This window comes from Pelobates fuscus, chromosome 3 (genome assembly GCF_036172605.1).
Source record: "Pelobates fuscus isolate aPelFus1 chromosome 3, aPelFus1.pri, whole genome shotgun sequence".
Taxonomy (NCBI): domain Eukaryota; kingdom Metazoa; phylum Chordata; class Amphibia; order Anura; family Pelobatidae; genus Pelobates; species Pelobates fuscus.
In genome coordinates, this window is record NC_086319.1 from 28,273,266 (window position 1) to 28,299,132 (window position 25,867).

The following is a 25,867-nucleotide window of genomic DNA, read 5'->3' on the forward strand; positions in this document are numbered from 1 at the left end:
ATCTTTAGGGCAGCTTTGCACTTGCATTTATGTTTTTATGTAACACCATGAGTCACAGCGCTGAGAGATATGATACATTCTTGACGCGCTACCATTTTTAAATGCCTGGAAGTCTTAAAGCTATTTCTGCTGACAAATGACCCCCACAGTTCGGAATTATTTGAGACCTATGGGGGATTATCTGGGGAGATATTTTGATCTCTTTAACCAACAGGGAATCACATTCTAGAAGTCGGGATCCTTTTCTTGAGCCCTGACACAATTTATCCATATAGTTCATGATTGCAGTTGAAAGGTGAAAGTGACAGGAATTTGGGTAAGGGGCAAAGAAACGGTCAGAATCAAGGAGCACACCAAAGCGACACGCCTGTGGTTAAGAGGTTGTGCTAGTTCTGCTGACCTTAATGGGAACAGGCACACATATAGCCTTAAAGGTATGAGGAAAGATATGGAGTTAAGATATTGAGTTTTAGGAATCCTGAAGTCACCCTGTCACAAACTGAGGATATGCAGTCTGTGACCACTGGAACATATGGAAATATCTCTACCTAGCTGAGATGGGCTGACTGTTTCCTCTGTAGAATTTGGATGACAATGTATATGCCAACCAGGATAATTTCTCTAGTGGTCCTTCACCTTTTTGGACCTTTCACATCCTTCTTTTTTAACTCATTGACTGGATTTACAATTTCCTACAATTGCAGACATTTTTTTTTTATTTATTTTCTTCCATTGCTGTCCTAATAAAACAATATTCCAAAAACAAACCTTTTATTGGCCTGTTATTTGTTAATTCACTCAAATAAAGAAAATGTGATTCTAAATGTATTTTATGTATTATTTATATATAATTATATTATTTTTTGTTATTATATATTGGAGGACCTGCCTGACAACTCAGGAAAGTCCATAGAATGTGATTTGCAAACCCTATATACTTTCCAAAACACCATAAAACCTGTATCTGGGGATTGCTGTTGTACTCGTGAGACTTAGCTGAATACAAACAGTTTTAGAGCAGTAAAACGTATAATGCTGATGATATAATCAGTAAAAGTGCAATTTTGTGTGAAAAAAGCAAAAAACTAATATGAACACTAAATTTGGCCAGGATTGGTGACTAAGTGGCTACAAAAAAAAACAACCCGTTTTGAATACCCTGAGTTGTCTACTTTTGAAAATGGTATGCCAGGAAGGCGGTAGTTTTCATTCCAGGGCTCCCATACGGCCTCAAAGGCAACATGTGCCAACAAACCCAGCAAAGCAATCTGGGAAATTCCAATGTGTAAAAACTGAAATGGGCAAGCCCTAAATGTAACTCTGTAACTTTCCAAAACACCTTGAAACCCGTACATGGGGAGTCATCGTTGTACTTGTGGGACATCACAGCATACAAATATGTGTGGTTTATTGCAGTAAATTCTAAAAGTATTATGACAAACAGTTAAAAAGCAGAAACGTTTGAAAATAACATTTCTTAATTTCTCACACTTTTTTTTAGATTTTAATCATATTAAATTATGTTTCATGCGTAAGCAATTTGATGTGAAATGAAAGCCTTATTTCTCCTGAACAAAATGATATATAATAAGTGTGAGTAGACTTAATATGATTGTTAATTTATGGTTGAACAGACGTATAACTCAAATTCTAGGTTTTGATTTGGTTTGGTTTGGTTAGGTACAATTGCCTCCTTCCTAAAGGGGTTAAGCTTAGTAAAAGAAAGAACAGCAAATTTAGTGTTTTTGGTCTTTAAGTGGCAAGTCTTGGAATTTTGCCAAGAACCCTCATCCTGACAAACTGTCACCTCGCACACTCTGCTGAAATAAAATCATTCACAGACAGATGCTGACTTGCATTGCAAGGCACATCATTTTCTTTACTGGATCGTTCTAATATGGGATATAATTGACTCTTAAGATGATACATGTGCAAACTCAGTTCTTTATTTTTGTGTTTGAAAGCCCGAGCAGGAGTATGGAAACTCTGGGCATTATAGGTGATAAGACTGAAATATAAAAACAACATAACTCACTTACCACATGTCCATTAAAAAAAAACAAAAAAAAAAACACTAGGTTAAAATCCATGAGAGTATTACACATTTATCCATAACACTACAAAAACACTTACTGTATAACAAGTAAATGTATCTTCTCAACTATTAGAATGCAATTTGAATTAGAATGCAGTTATTTATTGTAATACATTTTTAAGAATAGAAGTACAATGCAATTGACAGGAAAGATTTTACATAGATAAGAGAACCCAGGATATATTATTATTATTATGTTATTATTGATACAGCGCCAACAAATTCTGCAGCGCTTTACAATGGGTGTACGAACAGACATGTAGTTGTAACCAGACAAGTTGGACACACAGGAACAGAGGGGTTGAGGGCCCTGCTCAACAAGCTTACATGCTAGAGGGAGTGGGGTAAAGTGACACAAGTTTAATCAATACGCTTTTATGAAGAAGTGGGTTTTTAATGATTTTTTGAAGGAGTGGAGACTGGGTGAGCATCTAACGGAGGAGGGAAGTGAGTATAATACAAAAAATTCAAAATGTGATTATTATGTTATTATTCGTATAGTTAATTATGAGTTGATTATGTTATATGGTCAGAATTTACCAAATTGATAAGGTGTTTAAAATTTAAAATATATTTAGAAAGATTCTAATAACACTGTGGAAGGTTATCACATTAGGTTGTAATTTCTCTGTACAAATGTTTTTAGCAGGTATGTACAAAGACAAAAACTTATGAAAGTGCTTCCATTAGAATAGTGGTGTGAACTCAACCCTAATTTTAGTGCTAGAGGATAGTACGACTATTTGTACATGTCATCTATGTGACTTTGTCAACAGAAAATTAAGTTTCTAAAGTCGGGTCGTCATCGTGGAAACTAATGCGATCTAACAGAAACATTCTTCCATAATTCTCTTGTTGATTTCTAACGTGATGGTTCCACCTAGAATGTAGAATCACTTTTTACTCATGTGGCTATCACACAGTAAGATAATATGCGAAATACCAAATTGTGTTAGGCATGAGGGGTGCACTTTAAATATTCAGCAATTCTCTATATATACCTGTTGTTTTCACATCAACATTTTGCCCAAAAGTGGTCATGGCATGCAGTCACATGTTATGGTAACAATCCCCCCCTTTATCTTTCACTGCTTGTGTAAAACAGGGACCGAGCTCTCTCCGTGTCTCTCCTCTCCCTCTTATTGATAAATCCCAAGTTCTCTCTTGACTAGAGTGTACAGTGAAGTGGTGGGAGATAGGTTAGCAGAGTTCTAAGGTGTATACATAGAACAGTTGACTCGAACTGCAGACAGACTTTTCTAGGAGCTCCATATTGTCTTTAAACTGCAATAGATTTGTATATAAATCAGTCTGTGTAAATTACATATTAGTTGCATAAATTGTTACTAGTAAGTCACTGACATATTCTCAGAAGAGCCATGATCATGGCCTCATCCCCCCTCACACCCCTAAAATTAAAGTATACCTCTTTCCATTTGAAATGTTGTTAGGTGTTGGTACTACAGTAAAGAAACAATCATCCAAGTGAAACTGGCACAATTCCGACCACATTGGCAATTCTAAAACTTTACTAACGCCAAATTCGGTCAGGATTCGATCGGTCCAACCGTTTCTGTAACGTTGGCTCAGGTGAGTTCTGAAAATCAGTGGTTACCACATCGGAACCAATCCACAGCACCAGAATTGGGGATTGACCGCATGATAAACTAGATGCATCTGGCAGGATGCTGGTTCGCAAATTTTCATTCACTTCCTATTTGCAAGTGAATTGAACATTTGAAAAACTATTTGCTCCATGGCAACATTAGAAGCCAGCGGGCAAATAGTGCTAGGATTAATTATGTGGTGGCTAGCAAGCACTTCCTAGTCAGTTGCCAAAGTGAAAAAATAAAATAAAAAATGAAATAATAAATAAAAATCCTATGTGTTCAATAAAACCTACATATTGCTATAATGGATGTTTTTTTTACCTCCATGTGCCCCATCTGCCATCCCACAGGTGGTGGCATGTCTACTAAACATTAAACATCCCATCTGGATGGGGCCTGAGAAATAACAAAGGGGTCATAATTCCTCATTCCCCTACCCTTGGTCATTAGGAGAGAGATACATTTAATATTAAGAGGAAGGAGCTAGCATTCCCTGCCCTGGTATCCACTCATGCCGTGTATTTGGTGTGAATGAATGCCCTGTTTCTCCTAAACAAATTGATACATAATAGATGTGGGTACATAATATTTGAACAGACATATAGCTCAAATTCTAGGTATTGTTTTCATCAGAACTTGTCCAATTGCCTCCATCCTTAATGGGTTAAGGTAAGTATGATTATTTACACTCTATAAATAACTCTTTCTGGCACTCATCCCATATAAACAAAAAAATACACCTTAAATGTACCAAGAGGCTGTCCCAGCTAGATATGTATCAACCAAAAAATGAGAGCACTCTGTGGATTTTTTGAAATCAATTCAAATGATTGTATTTACAATAGCATAAGTTGGATTAATGTTTCGACCGCCTAGCGTCTTTATCAAGATAAAGGCCGCTAGACGGTCGAAACGTTGATCCAACTTATGATATTGTAAATACAATAATTTTAATTGATTTCACAAAATCCACAGAGTGCTCTCATTTTTTGATGATATATATATACAGACACACCTGTTTTGCAGCATTCTGATTCTAATTCTAGATAAAAAATGCATGTATCTACTACAAAATAGTTTTTCTATATCAAGAATCAGAATAAAAATATGAATTGTGATCAGTGCTACTTTTATATTACCACTTAATCCAATTATAAAAACAAGTAATTTAAGGTTAAGTGCTTCTACTATGTACACATACAGACAGCAAATTATATAGGTTGGTAAACATTTGCATCAAGCTATTAAAATTACATTATTTTTGTATGCAGTGCAGTACTTGGAGTAGATTTCCCAGGGTATATTCCTCTTTTCACCAATCAAGATCTGACAATTCTAAAAATTACATAGCCGTTGAGACAGCATATTGGATCTTGCCTCATAGGAGCCCGTAGTAAATATCTCATCCCAAAAGAATCTGCATGTCCTAGAATGTATCCTCTCCAGGGATACACTTCCAATTTAGGAGGTGAATATTGTAAAGAACTGCTGTTTGGAGAACTGGCTGTTGTAACAGGTTGAATTTATAGAAACAGATCTCTAATTATTAAATTCTGGATTCAATGAACATTTTAAGAATTGTTTTGTATCAATAGATCTAAATCGGTAAATATTAGTTGTTACCGAACTTTCTTAAGCAAAATGCCTGTTGTTACTATAAAATTATATCAAAGTATTTAACCAGGAAATTTCAATTTAATTTTTGTGGTTTCCTAGTTAATACCATCTTAAAGGAACACTCCAAACAGCTAGAGCACTTTAGTTTGCTGAAGTTCTTTATGCGTGAAGAATGTGTCCTCTTTTTTTACATTTCCCATTTACATTTTGGTTAGCTCAGTGGAGCTAAACTCAAGAGGCAGCAATTGCTCAGAGCACCTGCCTTGCAAAGACTTCACATTGAGCTGCATTGGGAAACCTGTGATTGGACAGCCACAGAAAGACTTGGAGGGGTTAGAAGAGGAGGACTTGCAAAGGCAGCAGGCAAGCTATTTTTAGAGATACCCAATTTCAAAAATCCTAATTGAAAAAAATAGTGTTTTATTTTATTTGGGCAATGTAGTGTCCCTTTAATGATACTGCTGAGTTGACTTTTTTAGGAACTGAACCTGTGATTTTGATCAATTGCAGATGGAGTTCTATCCACAGCGATTGACAGTTGGTCTAAGTCTCTAAGATATAATGATTCACATTATTGTAAGTATATTTTATTAACATTATTATAAGTATACAACAAGGAACCTGTGCACATAAATAAATTTTTCACATTCATCACCATGGATAGGGGCTGTCAGCACTGAACAGCGCAGTATACACATCCTATCCTACGTTTTGTTTTAACAGATTTCACCTACACAGATACAGTGACCATATTAATCAAAGGCAAGGATGATCTTCTAGTAAGTATCCTGGATATACAGATACATGTTTGGTAGCTGTGATCATGACTGTTATTGAAACCACAGTGTTTTGTTACTTATCTGACTTGGTTAGACAGCTGTGTATATAATGTATAACATGTGACATTTGAGCAACCTACGTATTAGTGACCCATCTCCTACCTATCTCAGACACAGACAACGCCTTCATCTAATATGCAACCTGCCAAATGTTTACTTCTAAGCATTACTTCCTGATTATCATTACAAAGCACGTCTCACATGAAGCATCCTACTGCTAAAATAGTCTGACCGTTAAATACCCTGTAACATGTGTACTGTTTTTTATGTATTTTATATAAATATGACGGGATTTCTGTGAGTTGTTAAAATAACACCAGGGGCAAAATAGAAAAATACTATAGTGATGCAACAATAGGAATTTTAGAATCTTTAGTTTTGGATTTGGACCTCCAAATCTTGGATGGTGTAGCAAGTAGGAGAGTTAGCTGAGGAAGCAGTAGTCCTGTGCCTTAGTTGGCACACACACTCTCTCCCTTGCTTAATTTTAGCATATGTATGTTACACTCAGTGGGTGCAGTGATAGGACTTTACATCCCTATGTCCACTGTAATCCAATGAGTACACCATTAGGAAAAAAAGAAAGTGTGTGATAACATAGAGTTTACGGATATCTTTCTGCTTGACAAAGCCCCAAGGAATCCATACCCACAACTTTCCCAATTGTAAACACAAACAGGGTTATTCACAACATTGAGAATTCAATGTGAATTTCAAATTTTAGACCAGGCATTGATGACTTAGACACTTTTTTTCCAGTTTGGCTATTTTGACAAAAACAATGTAAATTCACTTGAATTCTCACTTTAGAGAATAACCCTAAACGTTTGGAAGATTATTCAGCAAAATAAAATAGTGTGAACTGCCTTATTACATGATTGAAACTAAAATCAATAACATTTGTCACACAGGAATTGTATCCAATATTTGTTACTGATATGAACACCCATCCCTCCAAACACACTAGACACATTATCAAGGTTTGTAACCATTGGCAAAGATCTTCAATTTGCAAAATCCCTTACTTAGTTTCAAAGACTGTTAGAGCTGAGCCTGTCTAGCCAAGAATGTTCACTCATTTTAAATAAACTGGAGAAGATTGCATATTTTCTGCTTTCAACATTTCATTAAGACAGTATCTGTCACAGCTATACCACTTGGGAACAATGACCAGGACATTCTTCAGTCCTTTACTATGTTTATCTATTTCATCATTTGATCATCTTGCATTGAAGGCGTGAAAATCAGCCAGGTTTACTATCTCAAATTGTCATGATGCCCCCAATGAGCATCTTACCTGCCAATAAACACTTTACCAACACAATGGAAATTCAATGGTAACTTTTTGTTGATTATTTATAATGCCAGCCATGTTATGGGTCCTACTCAGTGGTCATCTTTATAGAGAAAATTTTGAAAGGTCTCTGATGGATTACATATACAATTAAACTGAATAGATTTTAGATTTAACAATCAAAGCTTGGCGATATATTAAATGGACAATTTATTCTAATAAATGTCAATTTTCATTTTATTATAAATCACAAATTCACCCCTCTACCATCATAAAGAATAAAGCCACTGGCCATAATCTCTTTGAGTAAATTATATTAAAGTTTGTATTACCAATTTCTGCACTTCTTGACGGCTTCAGTGAAAGATAAATCAATGGGTGCAGGTCACTGTCCTTTCTTTTAAGGGATAAAACAAAGTTGTATCCCTTACACCAGGCTTCCCCAAACTCTGGCCTTCCAGATGTTGCTGAACTACAATTCCCATGATTCTATGAATGAAATAGATAGGCTTCAGCAACATCTGGAGGGCTAGAGTTTGTGAAAGTCTACCTTACACTATTCCCTCTGGTTTATCCCCCTTTCCCCCCCCCCCCCCCCCATAGCATGGAAAGAGTTAAAAAAACAACAACTTTGTTTACTTATCTGATTTCAGGGCCGATCTCAATTGGTGCTGGGTTGGTGCTCTTCCTTCTACAGGGGGCGGCTAATGTGCATGCGTGGAGAGTTATGTGAGCGCATTAGGCCCTCCCAATACTTTCCTATGGGGATTTTACCAATGTTGGATGTCCTCATGCAGAGCGTGAGGACGTCCAGCGGTAGTTAGGGAACCAACAGTCAATTAGCCACCAGGAAGTGCCTCTAGTTGCTATCTAATCTCTAAAACTGCAATGATTTACATTGCAGGAATAAGAGGGGCAGGGACATTGCACCCAGATCACTTCAATGAGATAAAGTTATCTGAGTGCCTATAGTGTCCCTTTAACCCCTTAAGGACCAAACTTCTGGAATAAAAGGGAATCATGACATATCACACATGTCATGTGCCCTTAAGGGGTTAAGCAGTGCATATCAGGCTGCACTCAATGTCTCTCCTCTAAACAGTGCATATCAGGCTGCAGCAAGTGTCCACCCTCCTCTAAATAGTGAAAATTGGGCCCCTGCCAGTGTCTCTCCTCTCAGGCTTTTCTCAATGTTCTAAGAGTTAGACACACCGATTGATGTCTGTAGGGAACTCAGGAAAGACAACAGTTCCAGAACCAAGTACTATGGTAATTTCAACATTACAAGTAGCATCTCTAAGGTTCGTTTTTGAAAAAGTCACAGTAACTCTCTTCTTATCGAAAAGAATATTTGTTGAGCTCTTGAAAAAAACTCAAACTGAATAACCAGATACCAGAAGATGTAAAGATGAAAAGTGAAATATGATCATGTCAAAGATAAGTGTACACAGATCAGTATCCAGTGATTTTAACTAACATACCCGAAAACAAAGACAATATAATATTGAAAATTAGACGTATGCAGACATTCAATGTGCCTTATTACTTGCATAATGTCTGCAATCAACAATGGTACATCTTTCAGACCATCAACATTTTTCTTTCTGATAAATCAACAATACTGTCATTGTGTATATTGATTCCCCCTATTGTGCATAATGACATTATGTTTGGACATTTGATAATTCACAACAGCCCAGTAGCGAGTGACACTAAAAGGTATATTGCAGATAGAATATATTGTAACATATTTAAACATGCGGGAAACAACTGAGCCTGAGATTCCATCCAATTTACCTTTAAAGACACTTTTTTTACAGTACAAAATGCCATTTAATTACTTTACATTTTCTTTTTTTTATTAATTTGACCTAAAATTCCTATAGTTTCTTCCTTTAAACTTAGAAAAACGTGGAAAAGCAAAGCAAATTAGGCACTAAAAGACATCAAATTAAGTCAAAGCCTGTTACATAGGAATGTGCCCTTGTCATCATTCACTTATTGCATATAAACTTACCCCAGTGTTGTCATGGTAACAATGGTGTACCAGAATGCGGCGGGGATACTGGTAAATTTGTTATTGAGTGATCCCTTTTCTGCATAAAACATAACGGTAGCAAAGATGATGATGGCCATGGTAAGGGAGAAAAGTAGAAATCCAAGCTCCGAGGCACAGCTCTTTAACGTGTAGCCCAAGATCCGGAGGCCCTGGGAATGACGGGAGAATTTAAAAATCCGGAACACACGGAACACTCGCAATGTGACAAAAGCCCCACTTACGTCCTCATTGTTTGTCATCACTAGGGCAATATAATATGGCATTATGGCCACCACATCGATGATACTCATTACACTTCGCACGAAACGATATCGACTTGGTGCTGCTATTAAGCGCAGCACATACTCCACTGTGAAGATTATCACACATGCTGTATCCAAGCAGAAGAAGGCCATTGTATAACGCTCACCACAGGGTAACTCGCGCATGGTACCTGGACTTGTGCCACATGGTACTGTCTCCACTACATTGGCGAGAACAGACACAGCGATAAAGAAACCGGTGACATAGTAAAAGACCAAGGCTAATGTGCTTGTGTGAGGGTTCTCAAAAGCTCGCCAAATCTTTTCTCGCACAGACATTGGGGGCAACAGGCCTTCTGTTTGGCTATCACTCTCAGCATCATCCATTATTCTCTCCATATTCTCCCTGCGGCGGTCTTTGTATTCCTCATAGCAACAGTCTCCAACAATCTCAGGAAGGATACCAAAAAAAGAAAGCTCCTCGTCATATGCCGCAATGCACTCATGCCGTGGGTAATGTAGTTTGCCTGTACGGTAAAAGTTCAGAATGTGCCGAAAAATGTCTGGGTCCCTGTCAAAGAAATATTCCCCAATATCCTGATTAAAGAAGAAATCACGTTCTGTACTGCCCAGTAAAGTGTCGGGGTAACGCTCTAGCGTGTTTCGCCATGTTTGAAAGCGTGTGCCACTCACGTTTAGCACAATCAGGGTGTCCTGGGACCTCTTTCTCTCTCCAGCAGGAGGAGAGGGCATGGAACCTGTAGCTACTGGCATCCAGCCTACAGCAGCTGCCCGGGCAAAGGGCAGCCATGCTGCTACCCCAGCTGCCATGCTTACAGCAGTTCCTTTCACTAATTTATATGCACAATAATATAATAAAATAACAGATGGAATGGTCCAGGTTTGGAATTTCAGCTTGGTATATAAAAAAACATCTTTCTAGGTGTATAATTCATAGAAATATAAATTAAATAAAAAATGCAGTACTAAATTTAGTTCAGTGGTGAACCTACTGGTCACAATTCCCCATCCATATCCGCTGTCTGTACCTAGGTTCATCATAGGTAGATGATGGAGGGACCCATGTGTTGCTGCCTTTACTTGTAGCTCTCAGAGCTGTATCAGCAGCAGGGAAATATCAGTTCTGCCTGCTTGCAGTTTTCAGTCATCTATCTTCTGTCTCCCAAGTCTGACACTGCCACCAGCCACATCACATGTGATGCCTGTTGTGTTTTTTGATACAGGAGATCCATCAAAGTTCTGTATGCCTGATAGAATGCCCACTGGATTCCCCAGGAAAACCAGACATGCATCCCATTCTTCCCCAGGATTTTCAGTTAAAATGCCAGCAAGTCTTTTGCCAGGTGACAGCATACTTTGCTTGGTAGACACATGCAACAAATCATTTTTTTTTACTGTTTGAGAAAGCGTCTCACATACCTTTCAGTGGGAATGCAAAGGAAAGCTGGTTACACTGGGAACCTGCAGAACAATCCTTATCCAGAAAGGGGAGTATGAGCCAATGTGCCCTGCAGATAACCTGATGGTCCCCGTGTGTGTTTGCTGCAACAAGTCCAATGAGCCTGCAGCAACTTAGCTTCTAGGAAAAGGCAGCTGTGCAGAGTGTGCAAGCTGTGTTTCAGGCTAAATCCACTCGTGTGCAGTCTGGAGGGATCTGTCAGTAAAAAGGCTGAGGGTGATTAAGGTTTTATCTCTCCTTCCAGTCCAGTGGATGGGACACCATAACAAGCACAGAGCTGGAAATATCCACTGCTTTCCTCCTGGTACTCAGCTAGAAGAAAAGTATACTAAAAAAAAAAAAAAAACACTGGCTTGGGGCTTGTGTTAGGCTGCACAGCTATTTATTAACAGAGCCCTGATGTGTGAACCAAGCTGTACAAGTGTTGAGTCCCTTTTACTGTGCACGCTTTGTAGGGAACTACAATACCAAGCCAGCCATGCACATTGCACAGACAAGTTACAGGAAGTCACCTTAGCATTCTACAAGTCTCCAGAATACAGCATCATGTTTCCAATCTCCTGGTGTTGGTGTTAGTATTTCTATTGCTATCTTTGCGTTTCCTGCACTGTATCTCTCCGAGAATCCACTCTCATTTAAACACAGGCTGACAGCAGCAGGTTCAACGTGATAACATAGAAGCCTAGCTCACTGTAAGACGGCAGCAGCTAGATGGCGCAACGAGGCAGAGCACAGAAAGCACAGAGCTGCCTCTATACAGAGCTGCTTGTATTTCCTCAAAGCATAAATACATGTAGCAACTGGCTAATGGGGGAAGGTACTATTGTACATATATTCCACGCTTCTGGGCAAGTGCTTTACATTTAAGCATACACAATGTATATACTGATCATCTCGGGGCATCTAAGTAATCAATAAGTTATCCGGCTGCCTGCAGCACTAAACTAAACAATCAATTCTGCGCAAAGGAGATTCACTCAGGTCAAAGTAAATTATGAATTAATCAGTGTGTATCAGCTTTAATTGCTCTTTTAATCATTCCATACGAGGCATCAGATATAAGTGTAAATATACCTTAGTGGAGTATTAACATTACTGGATGGCAGTAATACCTGTTACTTGTTTAAGAGCTGTTCTGGGAAGTTCCCACCCTACCTGAACAAAATGCTCTCCTCGGCTGTTCCCACCTCCTATAACCTCCAATCCAGTACCAGCACCAGCACTTTATTTAGTCTACCTCAATACAAAAAAAAAGCAGCCCGATCCTCCTTCTCCTACAGAGCGCCGCAATTATGGAACGACCTCCCGCACACTTTCAAATCTTCCCCAGGCCTAAAGTCCTTTAAGAGATCCCTCTCTACATACCTCAAAACAGAATACACGTGTCATGGTTGATTATATATTTCTTACCTGTTCTACGTTACATTTTGTATATATTGTGTATTAATATTGTTTTTGTATTTTATTGTACCCTAATGTAACAATGCAATGTTTTGTGGACCCAGGACATACTTGAAAATGAGAGAAATCTCAACGTACCTTCCTGGTCAAATATTTTATAAATAAATAAATAAATACCGCTTTTATTTCGCAGCCCACTCATTTTATGATAAGAGCAGTTTATTGAGGAGTGACAGCTACTTTTATATTTATGATAAAGCACTTTGAATGCTTAAAAAATATACATTTTTTGTGTGTTCAAATATAGTCAGGAAGGTGTTTTGGATTCACTAAATATGTGACATTTGAATGTGTAGTTTATTATTTATGTTTCTAGGTAAAGAATGTCTGATATAGTGGGCGTTGTTGAGGTTTTTTTTTAGACATGCATTATTTCCAGCAATACCTGTAGTTTGAAATGTCGCTAAGTATTAAAAAGTTAGTTTTTATTCTAGAGTTAAAGAACACTTCAACACCACCACAGGGGGGCCTTGGCTCTGCCACATTGTAAATAGTGAAATTGTTTTAGAATGGTTTGATTTCATACATGGAATCTCCCTGTCTGATCTCAGCCTGGCATTGTATACAGCGCTAAGCTCAGGGGAGCTATCGATAGCTGCTAAGCTCCTCCTGACTGATGTAGTGGAAACAAACAATTCTAAAATGGTTTTACTACTTACAATGGGAAAAGGTGCCAGGGCAATAAATACAGCATGCTATAGTGGTTATGGTGCCAGTGTCCCACCACTAAGCAGTACATATCAGGCTGCTGTCAGTGCCCTCCCCTAAGCAGTGCATATCATGCTGCAGCCTGTGTCTCTCCTCTGTGCAGTGCATATCAGGCTGCTGTCAGTGCCCACCTCTAAGCAGTGATGTTAGATTGCTGTCAGTGTCCCCCTCTAAGCAGTGATGTTAGATTGCTGTCAGTGTCCCCCTCTAAGCAGTGATATCAGTCTGCTGCCAGTGTCTCTCCTCTAAGCAGTGCATACCAGGCTGCTGCCAGTGTCCCCCTCCTCTAAGCAGTGCATATCATGCTGCAGCCTGTATCTCTCCTCTAAGCAGTGCATACCAGGCTGCTGCCAATGTCTCTCCTCTAAGCAGTGCATATCAGGCTGCAGCCTGTGTCTCTCCTCTAAGCAGTGCATATCAGGCTGCAGCCTGTGTCTCTCCTCTAAGCAGTGCATATCATGCTGCAGCCTGTATCTCTCCTCTAAGCAGTGCATATCATGCTGCTGCCAGTGTCTCTCCTCTAAGCAGTGCATATCAGGCTGCAGCCTGTGTCTCTCCTCTAAGCAGTGCATATCATGCTGCAGCCTGTATCTCTCCTCTAAGCAGTGCATATCAGGCTGCTGCCAGTGTCTCTCCTCTAAGCAGTGCATATCAGGCTGAAGCCTGTGTCTCTCCTCTATGCAGTGCATATCAGGCTGCTGCCAGTGTCTCTCCTCTAAGCAGTGCATATCAGGCTGAAGCCTGTGTCTCTCCTCTATGCAGTGCATATCAGTCTGCTGCCAGTGTCTCTCCTCTAAGCAGTGCATATCAGGCTGCAGCCTGTGTCTCTCTTCTATGCAGTGCATATCAGTCTGCTGCCAGTGTCTCTCCTCTAAGCAGTGCATATCATGCTTCTGCCAATGTCTCTCCACAAAGCAGTAATGTTCGGTGGCTGCCAGTGTCTCTCCTCTAAGCAGTGCATACCAGGCTGCTGCCAGTGTCTCTCCTCTAAGAAGTGTATACCAGGTTGCTCCCTGTGTCTCTCCTCTAAGCAGTGCATACCAGGCTGCTGACAGTGTCCCCCTCCTCTAAGCAGTGCACACCAGGCTGCTGCCAGTGTCCCCCTCCTCTAAGCAGTGCATACCAGGCTGCTGCCAGTGTCTCTCCTCTTAGCACTGCATGTCAGTCTGCAGCCGGTGTTCTGACACTTAGAGAGGCTGACTGCTATCTGTAGTATACTCAGGGAACACAGCAGCTCCAGGACCAAGTACTTCTGTGACATTTACACTAAAAGGCCATGGCAGTTTTGACGTTCACAGTAACTCCTTACTTGAGAAGAAACTTTGAGATGGCTCAGTGGGCTAATGCATCATCAACAGAATCTGTTCTACCCTTGGGGTTGCAGATTCAAATTCTGGCAGGGATTGACTCAACCCTTTATCCTTCCGAGGTAGATAAAATGAGTACCATTAAATTGGGTAATAGTAACATCCCCAGGACGTACTTGGAAACTAGAGTAATCTGAATGTACCTTTCCTGGTTAAATAATTATTCTCTGGAAGTGAAGCACTGATTAAAATGCCAATTTCAATGCAACTGTGAGCTAAACTCTATATACCTATGTACCAGAAGATGCATAGAAGGTGGGCACTATGATCATGTTAAAGATAGGTCAACCCACATTAGCACCTAATGATAACTAATATTGCCCAAAGACAATGAAAATTAGATGAGTTTAAATAAATGCATAAAGTCAGCAATCAAGAAAGATGCAACTTTCACACCTTCCACACGAGCTGTTTGGCCGACTGCTGTGCTCATTTACTGCTTGTATTATAACAATGACATGATGTTTACACATAGTTTAATTCACAACACCCTAGTTCAGATTGACTTTAAAATGTACATTGCACATATCTCAGTACAGAAAGATTATATAGCATTCAAGATTCAAGATTATATGCCATATCCCATCCCCACAGCAACAAATAAACGTATCCAATAACTTGTAAGTAAATATGAAACTTCTGTAATATACATTTATTTACAGAGAAAGTACCACTATTATACCAACTTACTAACATCTCAGTAAGATATTTAGCCCTCGTGCCTCTTTTACTTTGCAATAAAAAAGAAGATTATTTAATCCCAATCAGAGCAACAACTTTGTATCATTTTTGGTAAAGTAGATGGTCAACAAATGAGCCCAAGCTTCCATTGGATTTAACTTGCTAGTTCAAACGCACATGTAAAATATGAAAGTATTTCTCTCGCCGTTCAATGTGATAAGTAAGTAATTTACATTTTTCTTTTTAACCAAAATATAGTATATTCTTTTTCTTAACTGGACTCAATAATCCTATAGCTTCTGCCTCTAAACTTAGTAAAGCTTTGAGAAGTAAACTAAACTTCCTCAAATAGACGTCATGTTACATAGAACTTCCAAATGTGCCCTTGCTCATTCAGTAATTGCATATAAACTTACCCCAGTGTTGTCATGGTAACAATGGTGTACCAGAATGCGGCGGGGATACTGGTAAATTTGTTATTGAGTGATCCCTTTTCTGCATAAAACATAACGGTAGCAAAGACGATGATGGCCATGGTAAGGGAGAAAAGAAGAAAACCAAGCTCCGAGGCACAGCTCTTTAACGTGTAGCCCAAGATCCGGAGGCCCTGGGAATGACGGGAGAATTTAAAAATCCGGAACACACGGAACACTCGCAATGTGACAAAAGCCCCACTTACGTCCTCATTGTTTGTCATCACTAGGGCAATATAATATGGCATTATGGCCACCACATCGATGATACTCATTACACTTCGCACAAAACGATATCGACTTGGTGCTGCTATTAAGCGCAGCACATACTCCACTGTGAAGATTATCACACATGCTGTATCCAAGCAGAAGAAGGCCATTGTATAACGCTCACCACAGGGTAACTCGCGCATGGTACCTGGACTTGTGCCACACGGTACTGTCTCTAATACATTGGCAAAAACAGAGACAGCAATAAAGAAACCGGTGACATAGTAAAAGACCAAGGCTAATGTACTTGTATGAGGGTTCTCAAAGGCTCGCCACATCTTTTCTCGTGCAGACATTGGGGGCAACAGGCCTTCTGTTTGGCTATCACTCTCAGCATCATCCATTATTCTCTCCATATTCTCCCTGCGACGGTCTTTGTATTCCTCGTAGCAGCAGTCTCCAACAATCTCAGGAAGGATCCCAAAAAAAGAAATCTCCTCGTCATATGCCGCAATGCACTCATGCCGTGGGTAATGTAGTTTGCCTGTTTGGTAAAAGTTCAGAATGTGCCGAAAAATGTCTGGGTCCCTGTCAAAGAAATATTCCCCAATATCCTGATTAAAGAAGAAATCACGCTCTGTACTGCCCAGTAAAGTGTCGGGGTAACGCTCTAGCGTGTTTCGCCATGTTTGAAAGCGTGTGCCACTCACGTTTAGCACAATCAGGGTGTCCTGGGACCTCTTTCTCTCTCCAGCAGGAGGAGAGGGCATGGAACCTGTAGCTACTGGCATCCAGCCTACAGCAGCTGCCCGGGCAAAGGGCAGCCATGCTGCTACCCCAGCTGCCATGCTTACAGCAGTTCCTTTCTATAACTGGTTAGCAAAATAATAAAAACAAAAAATTACAGGTGGAAAAAAGTCCAGGTTTGGAGTTTCAGATTGACATATACCAAAATCGTTCTATACATATACGTGTAAAAAATGCAGTACTAAATTTAGTTCAGTGGTGAACCTACTGGTCACAATTCCCCATCCATATCCGCTGTCTGTACCTAGGTTCATCATAGGTAGGTGATGGAGGGACCCATGTGTTGCTGCCTTTACTTGTAGCTCTCAGAGCTGTATCAGCAGCAGGGAAATATCAGTTCTGCCTGCTTGCAGTTTTCAGTCATCTATCTTCTGTCTCCCAAGTCTGACACTGCCACCAGCCACATCACATACGATGTCCGTTGTGTCTTTTGCTACAGGAGATCCATCAAAGTTCTGTATGCCTGATAGAATGCCCACTGGATTCCCCAGGAAAACCAGACATGCATCCCATTCTTCCCCAGGATTTTCAGTTAAAATGCCAGCAAGTCTTTGCCAGGAGCCAGCATACTTTGCTTGGTAGAGACATGCAACAAATCCATTTCCTATTGTTTTAGAAAGCGTTTCACATACCTTTCAGTGGCAATGCACAGGGAAGATGCTTACAGTGGGAGCCCGTGTCGTGCTGGAGTGTGTTACCCATAGAGATGTGTTCCTTTATCACTGGGAACGCGCACACAGGCGGTGTGAGAAGGAATGCAGAGAGAGGCTGAATGAAGTCCTGTCAGGGTAACAAATCAACTGTGCTTTTCTCTCTAGCTCTGCTAAAACTAAAATCCTTAACCCTTTCTCTTTCAAAGCAGCAAGGACACTCATCAATCTTCAAACCTTACAAAAACAAAATAGTAATTTTATTGGTTCTTGGAAAAAGATAACCAGCTTTCTTTTTTTTTATCTTTTCCTGCAAATAAAACATATCTCATTATAGATTCTTCCTACGTAGAACATGTATCGTTAACCCTTTTGGTCTGACATGAGTCACATTTTAAAAACTTATAACTGAAAGGGATAACATATATCCACTTTGACTTCTTTAAAAGGGTTAATAATAAATACTCACTTTCAGCCATATGTGTATTTATTAACCCTTTCAGTTCTACAGCAAAAAAACATTTCACTAGCCTCCGAGACTGGAATGGTTAATATATATATTCACTATCAATGTGATTTCTGGGACTCAAACGGTTAATGTATAACCAATTTTAGTGAAATGCGTATGTATTGACCCTTTCAGTCATAAATTAATTGCCACAATACCTTTAGTTCAAAATAAATTGCTACTTCATGGACTAAAATGGTTAAAAAAGATATGTGAACTTATTTAATATGTGTTAAAGTAATGTAGATGTTAATGGTCAGTGGTTGTCAGGCCCTCTCTCCGCGAGCCTGCCTCCTCGTCCTGAGCGGCGACTTCATCTGACTCCCATCCGTGCGCAGCTCACGGCAACATCAATTTGCCGTCCACTGCAAGCGGCAGTTTCTGATACTTGCCCGCCGTTCACGGCTGTCCCTAGTCCCTCTGGCAATGTTTCTGCATAATAGGTGCCCAAGCCAGTCACCTGACTCGGCTCGCAAATATAATGTCACAGGTCAAAGTGGAAGGCCCAAATACCTTCCACGTGTCATAGTTAATTCCAGTTGAAAAATAAGCCAACTATAAGCCTCATAAGCATATTTAAACCTACCTCTTCCATTTCTCGTTGCCCTTTTGTGGTCTTCTGATAGCCCAATAGCGCGTTTTCTTTGTCTGATTGTATGGTAACTGAATTTTGGCTATCTCACCATTTATCTTACTTTCTCTGATCCTTGACTTATTGTTATCCTGTCCCTCCATTTCCTCCTGACTTTGGCTTGTATTCTGATTCTGACTTCTCTATGTTTGCATAGCCTGGCCACTCTAAGGACCGGTACTGCAATTCCTGTGTCTGTGTTCTGTCTGCATGTCTAGTTCCAGAGATCGTGACAGTACAGGTTAATGTTTACCATTGAGGGGTTAATGTTAAGCAATAGTTTCCCATTGTAGCAGCAAGGTTCTTCCCTTCATCCCCACACTACAGTAAAATGTAACAGTAACCCATTCACTGCATTAACAATAGACAGTTACAGTAACCACACACTACACTAAAACATTAACCCCTACTGCTACACATTAACCCAAATAAAATTTACTCTAGCCATTAACCCACACGCTAACACTGACTATTAACTCCTACACTATACACACACAACAGCCACAACATTAAATCCAACTGCCGAATATCATGTAGGTTCTCCTTGTTCTGCCAAAGCAGCGCTGATACGTTGAGGCATGGACTCCACAAGGTATCTGAATGTGTTCGGTGTTTTCTGGCTCCAAGACATTAACAGAAGATCCTTTAAGTTCTGCAAGTTGTGTGGTGGTTCCTCCATGGATCTGATTTGTTGTACCAGGATGTCCCGCAGATGCTTATTTAGATTGAGATCTGGAAAATTTGGAGGCCTCTTTGTCATGTTTCTAAAACCATTCCTAAACAATGTTTGCAATGTGGCAGTGTGTATTCTCCTGCTGGAAGAGGTCACTGCCATCAGGGAACACCATTGCCATGAAGGGCAATTGCCACTTAAATGCCAGGACTCAAGGTTTCCCAGTAGGACATTGGCCTGGGCAAAACACTGCCTCCGCCAGCATTTTTACGATAGTGCATGCTGCACAGGGAAATGATGCACACACCTCGCTATCTACCTGGTCTAAAAGAAAACTGATTCAACAGAGCAGGCAACCTTCTTCCATTGCTCCATGGTCCAGTTTTGACACTCATAGCCCCATTGAAGGCACTTTTGGTGGTGGGCAGGAGTCATAATGGATACTCAGACTAGTCTGTGGCTACACAGTCCCAAAGGCAGGAAACTGTGATGCACTGTGGTCTATGACACCATTCTTTTATGACCAGCATTACGTTTTTCAGCAATTTGAGTGACAGCAGCTTTAATGTGTGATTGGACCAGATGGGCTGGCCTTGTCTTTTGGAGATGCTCTGACCCTGTCATCTAGTCATCATTATTTGGCACTTGTCAAAGTCACTCAGATCTTTTCGCTTGCCCATTTTTCCTGCTTCCAGCACATGCAATTCAGGAACTGACTGTTCACTTACTGCCTAATATAGCAAACCCCTTGAGAGCTGTATGATCTGGATTCTCATGTGAAGACATATAGGCACAACATGTTAAGACACCACCTGCTCCCCAACGCAAAAAAAAAGGTATATAAATAAGTATAACAAATTTACGAACAGGAAATTGCAGGTCAGAAACAATCATATTTGACAAATGCAAGCCTGGGCCTGTAGTTATGGGACGGGATTGATTTCTATTCCTAAGGACGCCAGACCTCTCTCCATTATCATTCAGTCTGGCGATTTGCATACCGTGACTTCCGGTCTGTGCAAATAGCCATTTTACTTACCTTCAGCTCGTGGGAACTCTTACCTGGTCCTGCAGCCCCTGGTCATCCGTTTTGCTGTCTTCCAACTCTCCAGAGCCTTGACAGGACTCCCATACTTTCTCCAGTCACTTCGTTGACTGAATCGTAAAAAACGTGAGTCGAGCCGCCTGTCGCGCCTCAGTTGCGGGTGCTCAGTGTCATCTCGGGTCAGCTCTACGCTTCACTCTCTTTTTGAATACATCTGTATGTTTTTCTGTATTCTTGCGACTTCGCAAACGATTAGGCTATAGTACTGTCTGTTTGGCTATTTCCAGCATGTTCGTATCCCACTTAGGTTTAGCGGGCATTCGGGTGCATGCGCACAAACGCACTTGTTCAGCTCAAATTAACAAACACCAAGTTGTTCAACAAATGCCGTTCATATATTTACAACCAAACATCCTTTTTTAGCGGTAGGTTTCACACGATTTCATACAAATTGTTTTACTTCCCTGTTTCAGTTAAATACTGTATGTTTTAAATGTCCGCCTCTTGTGGTCAGTTTTGATATTGCACAGGAGTTTAATTGAAGTAGGGTAATTACTGCATTTTTAATGACCTCTAGTGGTCAATTATGATATTGCACGGGCTATATTTGAAGTTTGATATTTTAAAGTGATTAATTCAGGACAAACAAGCGCTTGCTTGTTAATAGTTTTTTCACGCCTTATTAGTATATTCTGATGTTATGCATTTCTCTTTGTAGGGGTCTCAATTGTGTTATTCAGGTTAATTGCCAGCTCTTATTGTTCAAACTATAGGGAGGTTATCTACCTTCTAACTTAAGTTACATTAAGGCCATGGATCTTCTGGGCACAACTCTACAATTTTGCTGTCCAGAAGGAATTAGGTGGGTTTATAAGTGTATATATTCTATTCATATCATAGCGATCAGATGCGGTAAAACATGTATTATATTAGTTTCAGATCCACAGAGCGCTCTGCATTGGAGCTCCATCACTGCTACTATTCACCATGCGTTTGGTTAAGTGGTTACAGTTATTCCGGCCCACATATGGCCCTCATTAGTTTGTCTAGTCCTTAATTTTTATTTTCTACACGTAATCTTACGGAATGTTAAATATAAATATTATTATAAATTCTTTGTTCGGTTAATACACTGAGTGTTAAATATCGGCCTATATTGGTCACTATCCATATTGCACATGTCAATATTTTAAGTTAGTCAGATGTTTTGTTGAAGATTAGTGATGTCCCGAACGGTTCACAGGCGAATAGTTCCTGGCGAACATAGCGTGTTCACGTTCGCCACGGACGGCGAACATATGCGCTGTTCGGTCCGCCTCCTATTTTTTTTTGTGGTCTTTCAGCCAAATTTACTAATACTAAGTAAAAATTGTGCCCCTTAGTACTAATACTAAGTAAAAATTGTGCCCCTACTCACAATACCGTGAGTAGGGGCATGTCTATTAAACAGTGAGCAGCCTGCTCACTGTTAAAAAAAAAAGTGTCCCCCCTCCCTGAGCGGGTGGGGGCCCTAAAGTAAAAAAAATGGGGAGGACTTATTGTCCTCCCCCCTGGCCCCCACCCCTAAGCGGCGGGTGGGGGCCCTAAATACCAATAGGGGGGACCTATTGTCCTCCCCCGGCCCCCACCCCTGAGCGGCGGGTGGGGGCCCTAAATACCAATAGGGGAGGACCTATTGTCCTCCCCCCGGCCCCCACCCCTGAGCGGCGGGTGGGGGCCCTAAAAAAATGTCCCCCCCAGGTGACTAGGGGTCCCCAAACCCCTAGTCACCCCCTCCCCCCCCAAAAAAATGGTCCCCCTACCTACCCCCCTCACCCTAAAAATAATGAGGGGGCCTCATTAGTTTGTCTAGTCCTTAATTTTTATTTTCTACACGTAATCTTACGGAATGTTAAATATAAATATTATTATAAATTCTTTGTTCGGTTAATACACTGAGTGTTAAATATCGGCCTATATTGGTCACTATCCATATTGCACATGTCGATATTTTAAGTTAGTCAGATGTTTTGTTGAAGATTAGTGATGTCCCGAACGGTTCACAGGCGAATAGTTCCTGGCGAACATAGCGTGTTCACGTTCGCCACGGACGGCGAACATATGTGCTGTTCGGTCCGCCTCCTATTTTTTTTTGTGGTCTTTCAGCCAAATTTACTAATACTAAGTAAAAATTGTGCCCCTTAGTACTAATACTAAGTAAAAATTGTGCCCCTACTCGCAATACCGTGAGTAGGGGCATGTCTATTAAACAGTGAGCAGCCTGCTCACTGTTAAAAAAAAAAGTGTCCCCCCTCCCTGAGCGGGTGGGTGCCCTAAAGTAAAAAAAATGGGGAGGACTTATTGTCCTCCCCCCTGGCCCCCACCCCTAAGCGGCGGGTGGGGGCCCTAAATACCAGTAGGGGAGGACCTATTGTCCTCCCCCCGGCCCCCACCCCTGAGCGGCGGGTGGGGGCCCTAAAAAAAATGCCCCCCCAGGTGACTAGGGGTCCCCAAACCCCTAGTCACCCCCTCCCCCCCAAAAAAAATGGTCCCCCTACCAACCCCCCTCACCCTAAAAATAATGAGGGGGGAGTCAATAAAGCTAAAAACCTGTAAATAAATAAAAATAAACTTACCATTAGATGTCTTCTTTTTTCTAAAATCTTCTTTCTTCAGCCCCCAAAAAGGCCAAATAAAAAGCCAATATAACCGTCGCACTTTAAAAAAAAAAAAAAACGAGCGCCAAAAAAATTCATCCTTCTTCACCCTTCGAGGGCACGCCGCGTACTGAGCTCCGCTGGGTGGGTCATGGCTTATAAAGCCTTGCCATGCCCTCCAATTAGGCTTAGAACACTCTGATTGGTTGGTTTAAGCAAATCAGAGTGCTCTGTGTCATTTTACACAGTGTGGGAAAATTCCAAAGAACTTTCCCACGCTGTGTAAAATGACACAGAGCACTCTGATTGGGTGGATTTCAAGCCACCCAATCAGAGTGCTCTGTGCCATTTTACACAGCGTGGGAAAGTTCTGTTTAATTTTCCCATGCTGTGTAATTTGACTCATAACTCTCTGATTGGTTACTTAAAACTAGTGATAGCATAGAACCGCAACATTACTCATCATACCCTTTATACTACATTCATTAGGAAGGTTTTATAGATTATTCGGTTGGATCCACGAGTTGGCCTTACATCTCACTCATGTACGTTACATCATCGTATCTTTAGGTGCTAGGTATCTACAATTTACTGCACAACCTCCTACTTATGGTTGTACGTTACTTCGCTGTGTATTCTGTTAAGCAGACCAGGATATCTACTTATACATAACATACCACAATTCCTACAATATCTTGTTACCCCTGTGGTTCTGTGCCAATCCACCAGATGCGTCAAATTACACGTACTTATTCGTTACCATCCCCTGCCTCCCTTAGTTAGTTTCATTACTGGATAACAGGGCACCAAAAGCCCGATAGCTTATACTTTCTCAGGCCTTTATGCCTTATGTTAGTGGTCCCATGAGGCCAACACCCATCCTCATACTCGGAGGTCTTGCGCCCATTGGCCCAAATCATAGTTAGTCGTCTCACATGGTAGCATAAAGAGGGCCTCACCTGTCACTCCCATTCTTTCTTATATGTTAAAAGTCACAGAGAGGCCTATACCCTGCCACAACATTTGGTGGTCACGAAACCCCTTGCACCAACGCATAGATAGAGCCTCTTAAGCCACTTGGCATCTAGCAGGGCCTCACCCATCACCAACCTTGTGTAATCACCACTTGGCATACCTAGTAAGCCAATGTATTGTAAGGGTATACACAACTACTTCATGCCATTTAACATTTTTCGACGACAGGAAGGTGGAGAGTCCTGTCCCTGCCCAGCACTCCTTCTAGGTCTGATACAACGTCACACAAGAGACATGGCTAGTCCTACTTCTGTTAGATCTTGGACTATTCCTTGCATCACAGTAGAACTTTTGAATGGCACATAAGGTACCAGCAACTGCTATATACACCAATTTATCAAATCACATACATACATACATTTATATATATACATATATATAGGTACCGGAAAACAAGCTTTTAGAAGGGAGGCAACTGCTTAGTACTAGAACTGTGTCTAGTATTGGAAACCACCCTGTTGTATAAATATATTGAGCAGATTTATTTAACTTGGACATATATCTGTGCAGCCTGTAAATTAAAGCTGTTTAAAGTTATGTGGCTGGTACTATTAGGTATTGGTAAGATCCTTCTGTTACAATAATACTTTATTAGATTAGCACGTGATGAACTATATTAGGTACACACAGTAGTTTGGTTATCAGCAACATGTATAGGCCTATCATTGCAAATACCAGTCAAGTAGAGGCCATTAACTGGTTAGATACAGTATGATTAAAAATAGGTTGCCTATGAATGTGGGTTTAAAATATTCAACATACATTTCATTCACATTTATATCAATTCAAGACCTCACTCCGTTCTCCTTTACGTCTTGTAAATACATTCAAACTCTGACTTTTACAAGGGGCTGTCTCCTTACGTTGACCCTTGCAGGGTCCACTATATGCATTAGAGCATTCTTAACATAACTCAGTATTCAGTGCATGTTTCTGTACGTTTGGGATATTGACGATCTGTCTCCATCATAAGTATATTAGGATCCAGATTACATGCATTCCACGCAGCTAGATGGGATATATCTTATTAGGATAATATTTAGGATGAACCACTTCCCTCCTCGTACATAGAAGCAGCTATGTTCATTCAGGGAGATTTTTCACTACTAGTACTATTCAGCTTCTCATCTAGACATAGCATCACAGTATGCCTCCTTTAGCTTATGGTATTAAGCACCTTACCAAGACATATCGGTTTCTATACTGTCAATCACCTTAGCTCCCCTAAATAGCAGGTGTCACCAGTGACCAGATCAGTTTTATGCCTGACTCACAAACTGTAGATAACCACGATATACATCATACATATCTTAATAGGTAGATATATACGTAGATTTCAGAGAAGGCAGATTGTGAAAAACCGTCGAGTGACTGCAAAAGACCTGCAGAAAGACTTGGTGGCAACAGTAAGCACAGTGAGGCACGTACTAAATGCAGAAGGTTTCCATGCCAGAACTCCAAGATGTACATCACTACTGACCCAAAAGCACAAGAAAAGTTGGCCTCAATATGCTCAAATCATAAAAATAAGCCACAAAAGTTATGGGATTCTTTTCAGTGCAGCGATTAAATTACTAAAGATGCCATGAATGGGTTGAATAATTTTGAGACTGGAGAAGTCATTATAAGTTGAATTTTCAGTTGAATTTGGGGAAATCACGTGAGACTTCCGTTGTGTTGATTTGTTAATTGAAAACAGCTGAAAGTCTGGTAATTTTAAACCAGAGTTTCAATAGGGGTTGAATA

At 40.4% G+C, this 25,867-nt stretch overlaps 2 protein-coding genes across 3 annotated transcripts in view; both read right to left on the reverse strand.

The window, feature by feature from the left end:
* The window catches only part of KCND2 (potassium voltage-gated channel subfamily D member 2), a 361,032-nt gene extending 350,435 nt beyond the window's left edge, over positions 1–10,597 (reverse strand). For both annotated transcript variants that reach the window (XM_063446840.1, XM_063446839.1), the window contains exon 1: positions 9,473–10,597. In XM_063446840.1, the coding sequence (XP_063302910.1) occupies positions 9,473–10,587 (1,115 nt within the window). In that variant the 5' untranslated portion in view covers positions 10,588–10,597. The remainder of the gene's footprint in view (positions 1–9,472) is intronic.
* Positions 10,598–15,865: 5,268 nt separating this feature from the next.
* LOC134600708 (potassium voltage-gated channel subfamily D member 2-like) lies at positions 15,866–17,643 on the reverse strand. Its single transcript, XM_063445090.1, has one exon. It carries the CDS (start codon positions 16,982–16,984, stop codon positions 15,866–15,868), a length of 1,119 nt encoding a protein of 372 aa, XP_063301160.1. The 5' UTR covers positions 16,985–17,643.
* Positions 17,644–25,867: the final 8,224 nt, after the last annotated feature.

Excerpts from the sequence above, each read along its gene's own strand:
- LOC134600708 (XM_063445090.1), bottom strand. The coding sequence starts at position 16,984 with ATGGCAGCTGGGGTAGCAGCATGGCTGCCCTTTGCCCGGGCAGCTGCT.